Source organism: Sceloporus undulatus, chromosome 8 (assembly GCF_019175285.1).
Source record: "Sceloporus undulatus isolate JIND9_A2432 ecotype Alabama chromosome 8, SceUnd_v1.1, whole genome shotgun sequence".
Lineage (NCBI taxonomy): Eukaryota > Metazoa > Chordata > Lepidosauria > Squamata > Phrynosomatidae > Sceloporus > Sceloporus undulatus.
This window is the reverse complement of record NC_056529.1, coordinates 31,801,609-31,808,885: the sequence shown is the minus strand read 5'-3', so window position 1 is coordinate 31,808,885 and position 7,277 is coordinate 31,801,609. Positions and strand designations below refer to the sequence as shown.

At 43.6% G+C, this 7,277-nt stretch overlaps 1 protein-coding gene across 1 annotated transcript in view; it reads left to right on the top strand.

The window, feature by feature from the left end:
* Positions 1-4,395: 4,395 nt before the first annotated feature.
* Positions 4,396-7,277, top strand: part of MSS51 (MSS51 mitochondrial translational activator) — an 11,308-nt gene continuing 8,426 nt past the window's right edge. Inside the window, exons 1-4 of the mRNA XM_042438159.1 lie at positions 4,396-4,580; positions 5,242-5,397; positions 6,135-6,259; positions 6,446-7,009. Coding sequence (XP_042294093.1) covers positions 4,396-4,580; positions 5,242-5,397; positions 6,135-6,259; positions 6,446-7,009 — 1,030 coding nt within the window. The remainder of the gene's footprint in view (positions 4,581-5,241; positions 5,398-6,134; positions 6,260-6,445; positions 7,010-7,277) is intronic.

Below are 7,277 nucleotides of genomic sequence, written 5' to 3'. Positions count from 1 at the left end.
TTAGAATAAGGATGAGAGATTGTACAGTGGGCCTTTTGTATCCATTAGGGTTTGGTTGTAGGACCCCCCCTGTGAATACCAAAATCTGTGGATGCTTAAGTCCCATTAAGTACGGTGGCCTAGTAAAAAGAATGGAGAACGGTATCAAGAAGATAACCAAAGAAGTAAGTGTTCCAGTAATGCCATAGTGGGTGACTTTATTTGCATTTATATACACTGGAGATATGCATGTTCCAGCCACAAAGAAGGAAGCAAAGTTTCTATATGCTATAAACTACAGTATTGTCCTAGAAAAGTTAGTTGCAGAATTAAACAGTAGGGATGTGACTCTGTAGGTAAAAAGCTCCTAGGACCTAGTACAAGATGTTAAGTGTTCTTAAAATGATTGGAAACAGTGTCATATATATATATATGTTAGTGGAAAATTGCTTTTGCTTTTTGGAAGGTCTGTATTTTTGGGATATTTTCAAGCTGGCGTGGATTCATGAACCTATGGATTAAAAAAAAATCTATGGATATGACTGTACGTTCCTTTCCTTCTGGGCACTATTTTAACACCTCAGTCATATTGCCAGTTAATAGGAATGAGTGAGAATTTTGTTTTAATTTGTGGATCACAAAAACAGCACGGTAGAGTTGTGTGATTTCTCCTGGGTTTGCATTGGGCACATAAGAGCAGTAGTGGGGGAAACATTGGCAACTGAGGAGATGATTTGGCTGGGAAATGAAAATAAAAACTTACCTGACAGCGGAGATGCTGTGATCATAAAGTTGTTTCTGACATATGGCAACAAGGCAAACTTATCACAGGTTTTTCTTGGCAGGAAAAACCCATTATAAGCTCACCTAAAAAGGTCGTCATACCAAATATGCTTGGCTATAAGTCAACCTCATGTATAAGTCGAGGGCAGCTTTTGGGGCCAAAATTATGAATTTTGATATGACCCGTGGATAAGTTGGGGGTAAAACTTAGGGGCATATAACAAAAGATCTAAAGGATGAAGCAAAGGAAAACAGTGCTAAAAAACGTACAAAATTCCAGCGGACATAACTTTTTGTGGGTCAGTGCTTCCAGGACAGATAATGCTCTTGCCTTTCAAAAGGGGATGGTTCCTCATATTTGTAAGAGTTAAAGTACAGGACTTATATTGACCTGCGGATAAGTCGATCTAGGTTTTTGGAGTCAATTTTTTCAACTAAAATTTCTGGACTGATACATGAGTATATATACAGTAAATCAGAAACAACTGGAAGGCACACAACACCAAACGACAAAACCACATACTGCCTGTTCTCCAGTACTGTGAGGGCAATCCCTAACCTTTGGCAGAAACGGGGAGCTGGTATGTGTTTGGATGTGGATAAGTCGACTCAGGTTTTTTGGGCCAGTTTTTTAACCTCCATTTCTAGACATATTATACATGAGTATATGCAGTAACTATCTTCACTTTCCTGTGCACCTTCTCATCTGTTCACATCTATTCACCCTCCCATGCACAGCTATTCAAAGGCATGAGAAGCAAATGGGCAATAATGTGCATTTCTGCAGCTTTCAGCGGATACGTGTGAGCTGTTCTGGGTCCCAGTTCTGGGAAAAGAGCAGGATATAAATACATAAATATAAATATAACAATAACAATAATACACTGGTAAAAATTGCAAAGCCCTTTTCAGTAGATTTTAAGGAGTTTTTCAGACAGGGTGCAAAAACGCCTGAATTCCTGCGAATCGCCCATGGCCGGATCCAATGCGGACCGGAAAGGAGTGTTTTAAACTTGTAGACCAGCCCAAGGAGAGTTTTAAAGTTGGGATGAAAGTCAGTTAGACAGACCTCCTGGGCTCTGATGCATGAAAGGGGTGGGTTTCGGATCCGTTTCTTTCCCCCAGGCTCCGTTCCCAAACATCTGCTGAGATGTCCTGGCATATTGGCTGGATCCGCCGAGGCCTGGAATAGCCTTGCTATCTCATTCACGTTGGCAGAGGTTGTTTGTGATCTTCTTGGTCCCTGACATTTGAATCTGCCCCTACCCCGGTCTCCCTTCTCCAGACTGTGCCTCCAGTCCCATAAAGCTTCCCTTCTACAGAGTCTGAAGACATTACCTTTTTGGACTACGGAGTGCCGACAGTATTATACAACACAGAGAAAACTCCAGTGAACAGGTGGCCCATAATAACACTTTTTCCATATTCACTGTCTGCATGGGATCCTTCTTTTTATTCTCAAAGGCATCCCTCTCCCTTTCTGATGGGACCTCATTCAGCAAGGTGTCCTCAGTAGCTGACAGCAGTATCGCTCTGTTGCAAAAGCATCTAAGCCCAAGTGAAAGCGTGCAAAATTTGAGAAGCTGCACCCTTGAGATTTGAAGGAGAACGTCCCTTCGCCATTCCCGATTCCTTTCCAGCTTTAATCATGTTAGGACCTCTAAAAATACCTCTGCTCCGAGGACCTTTCTGAGTCAGATGTGTGGTATCACTTGCGGGTGGCTACAGCTTGAAGTGGGCTTATAAAAACCCTCTGTGTGGCTGGGCTCCAGGGTGAGTTTTTCTGTGGCAGCTCTAAGTGGACCTCAACTTTATTCTGCCACGGTGATGATAAACAGACTCTTTTCATTTGAGAGAGCAGGTTCAGCATTGCTATCCTGACCATTGCTTGCATATGCATTAGGCTTCGGACTTTATCATATGAGCCTTGGTCTTGCTGACATGGCATTATTAAACGAGAACAAAAATATACAGGTTTTGGAGCTTTTATTATCCCACCACTCTTCAGTAGTGCAAACGGGGCTTTTTGTGCCATCAACAGTTCTTGCATGGTTTCTTCTTGTAGCCCCTTTGAGACTAACTGAAAGAAAGGAGTTGGCAGCATGAGCTTTCGTTGACTTCAGTCTACTTCCTCAGATGCATTCAACATCTAAACAAGACATGACACAAGGAAAAGGGGATGGGAATGAAGTCCAGCCGTTCCTGGTTGCTCTCCTTCCCACTCAGAGGCCACAGCACTGGCAGTAGGATTGGGGCACTTTTACTAGCTGCTGGGGTCCAAGCAGTGCCCAACTGGTCTCCATCTCCCCCAAAGGCCATAGTGGTGGCATCTGGAACATGGAAGGAAGGCTCCCAACATCTGCTGGGGTCCAGATTGCAATCTTCATGTGTGTGCTTTGTTGTTGTTGTGTGCCTCATAGTCGTTTCCGGCTTATGGTAACCCTAAGGCAACCCTATAAAGCGGTTTTCGTGACCAGATTTGTTCAGAAGAGGTTTGCCATTGCCATCCTCTGAGGCTGAGAGAGTGTGATGGGCCAAGGTCACCCAGTGGATTTCGTGGCTGAGCTGGGAATTGAACCCTGGTCTCAGTGCAGTGCAAAATGTTATCACCAGTCCAGTTGGCTTCTGTATCCAATTGGGAGCAGACAACATTTTGAGGTTTGCTTTGGAGTTTTGTTTTGTCCCAGGCAGTCAGATGTTTAGGGCTGGGCCAGCCCTGCTGCTGTCAACAGAGAGCTCCTTGTAAAGTAGGCTGATGAACCACGAGTTGAAACAACACGTTATCAAATGGATATCAGTTGTGACTAGGGCTGAGCTTTCCTGGCCATCGGCCAGTTGCACATGGCTTGCTGGAAGGTGGGCTGCTTGCTGCTGGGAGGTATCATATCATGGGATGATTTATGGGAGCAGGTGCAGGGGTGAGAGGAGAAGAGGCAGCCCTATTAGCCGGAGAAGAATGCCTTCTTCGCTAACCTTGGGGCCAACTCCTTTTGCCTTATGAACGCACTGTGCCTGTGCAGTAAAAAAAAGTGTGTGTGCATGTGCCTTTCAGTCACTTGTTGACTTATGGTGCATTTCATAGGGCTCCCTTTGGCAAGGGATGTGCAGTGGTGGCTTTGTTAGATCCTTCCTCTGAATTTTAGCCTACAACACCTGGCAGTTATTGGTGGTCTCCCATCCAAGTACTAACCAGGGCTGACCCTGCTTAGGGGTTGGGGTGGGAATTCGCATAGAGGCACACTGATAGATAGTCTTTGCACTAAGGTGCATCAGTTGATGTCCCCTTCCTTTCCATATTTGTTAGTTATTATGGCAGATGGTTTGACAAACTATGACTACTGTTGCCCCTCCAATTCCACAGACTTGAAATCCACAGACTTGAAGAGGGGCAACTGTAATGGGGTGCACCCACCGCATGCATGCACCCCATTCAAGCCTATGGGACTTGAATATGTGCAAGATTTGGCATTTGCGGTGTATGTGTCCAGAACGGATCCCCAGCGAGTTCCAAGGAGTGACTCTGTGTGTGTGAAATGATGAGCTTTTCAGCTTCTGCTGCTATTTTGTCTTTTAAAGAGACGCAACTGGAATATCTATAACAACCTTTTATTTACAGGTTGATTTTGACTGGAGATGGCTCAGAGAAGTAAAAAAGCAGCTTCCAAAGCCAGCCATTCCAGGAGCAATTCCACAGAAATCCCAGTTGTAACTGGGCCTAATATGGACTCCTTGGGCTTCTTGGCGATGGAGAACAACGTCCCGGGTCTGTCGCACGTCATCCTTCAAAAACTCAACATGAAAAGCTATGATGACTACAGGTGAGTCATGTTCAACACAGGTAGAGGACACATTTTAGAAGATGTACACACACAAACATACACACAAAATTAGGATCCAGGCCAACAATGGTGTTTATCACAATGGGGCTGATTTCAGCATTAAAGAGAGATTAAAGTGCATTTAATGCATCCTGCAAGTGAAGTGGAAATGGCAAGTAATTGCACGAATGATGATCACACGCAATAGATTGTATGAATTAAGATAGAACGATCAAAATAAATTAAGCTTGAAAGTTTAACACTCGGAGGAACTGAAAAATATTGCAGTTGTACTGAAGACAGTAAGATTTGAGTGCTAAAAGTTTACTCAAACTGGATGAACTATGAAGTCAAACTGTCATTATGCATATTTAAAAGTATGTTTTATGAATATGTAGATAGATGTGATATTGGATATTGTTATGCAAGGTAAAAATGTTTTTTTAAAAGTCTTGCACTATTTAATGTATGTAATAAATTCCAATAAAAATTAAATTAAAAAATGTCTTCCTCCCATACATGTGGCAACAGATTTATATTTTGCTTCGTGTACATGCTCATAGATCAGTGCTGATGTACCAGACATTGAAAGTAATGGAAATGCCTTTAGCACGGCTGATATGTCTTCTGCCTCGTTCTCTTTTGGGCTGCTTCCTAACAGGTCCGCTATGGAGGGCAAGAAACTGTGCACCGATTTTGGCATCCGATCCTATTTTGAAATGTTCCAGAAAATGGAAGACACATTCAAGTTCTGCGTCGAGTGCAAAAAGCTTCCAGGATCTCTCTCCGATCCCAAAAGCCTGCGGCGGTGCAAAAGGTAACAACTGTTCATGTCGTTTCACTGCAGCTGTTACTCAGTTGAAGGGGAAAGTGTTGATTTATCTGTTGATTTTATCCATTCAACCTGTTGATTGAATAATCATAGCATATCTTTTCAAACATTTAGTCGTGTGGTTATATGGTGTTTCGATGTTGCCTGGAAAGTGCCATGCCAAACTTATGGCGCTATATAAATAAACATTAATAATAATACAGTAATAATAATAATAATAATAATAATAATAATAATAATAATAATAATGGTATGGATTCTAGGATTTGTAGTTACGTGAGATACTTTGCCTTTCCCTGTTAGACAGCTATAGTGCCTCCTTGTTGGTGCTGTTCTTGGTTGCCTCCAAGACATTTTTTATTCATGTTGACCCTAAGTCGAACATCTTATAGGGTTTTCTTGCCAAGTTTCTTCAGAGGGGTTTTTGCCACGGCCTTCATTCCATGATACTGGTGTGGGAGCCAGTATCACATAGTGGTTTACGTGTTGGACTACAATGCTGGAGACCAGGGTTCGATTCTCAGCTCGGCCATGAAACCCACTGGGTGTCCTTGGGCAAGTCACATACTCAGCCTCAGAGGAAGGCAATGGCAAACCTTCGAACAAATCTTGCCAAGAAAACCCCATGGCGACTTAGGGTTGCCATAATTAAAAAATGACTTGCTTTTTACTATGTATTTTATTTAATTTCTTTGCATGACCTTTTGTCCTTCCATTTCCAGATGCCACAATGTCTACTACTGTGGTTCAGAGTGCCAACGTGCCAACTGGCCCATCCACAAAAAGGTCTGCAAGAAACTGAAACTGGTGGCCCTTGATCGACTGGTGGAATGGCTTATATTTACTGGTAGGCATAATGGAAAATGCAGTTGTCAATTTTTAAAGCCATTTCATGGAAAGCCAGTGGATAGGAAAGGGCAGAGTTTTGCCTTTCTCAGTAGGCTCAGGCGAAATCAAAGCACTGCAGCCTCTCACCAAAGTGACCATAATTTTAAAGGTGGTGCAAGACTCTCTTTTTTTTGTCTCTTTCTAGGCGACATCCCTTTCCCCACGAGCTCATGGACAAAACGTATCCAGGATGTGAAAGGCTGGGAGGACTGGTTCCTCATGCAAGAGGGCCTGGAGGAAAAGCTGCATTCGATCATGACCGGGCGTTACATGAACATCCTTTGGGCCAACGCAGGGAAGCCCAAGCCCGATGAGGCAGAATTGGTGGAGTCAGTCAAGAGAGTGACGACAGACTTTGTCTCCAGGCCAGCCACTATTGGCCTGGGAATGTATGCATTTGGTCTCGATCCTTATGCCAAGCCGGTTACGGTGCATGTTGTTGGGGCTTCCCATGTCGAGACCCTCAACGCACGAGTGACAGACTATGATGAGCTGTCCCGCATGTTCCCAAAGCATCAAGGCATTGAGGTGGTGATGGTCGGTGTTGACGTGGTGGACGGGCCTATCATGAGACCGCCGCTGGTGGCCTTTGGACCCCGAGGGAGAGTCTACCTCAGCAGCTACAAGGGCCTGTATCATGATTTCTGGGAATTGCAAGTGGAGACGCAGCAGGCTGCTCGCCCTGACATTGTGGTTGGCTTCCATCCTGGTAAGTTCAGTGAGTCCCCAATATCCACCAGGCTTTGGTTCCAGAAATCCCTATGGATACCAAAATCCCATTATACTCAAGTCCCATTATACACATTAGCGTAGAAAAATAGAGTCCTTTATATAAAATGGCCAAATCAAGGTATGCTTTTTTGGATCTGTGTGTGTGAATATTTTCAAACTATGGTTAGTTGACTCCGTGGACGTTTTAAATTTTCTGTTTGCCACTTTGAGTCCCTATATTGGGAGAAAGGCAGGATATAAGTAAA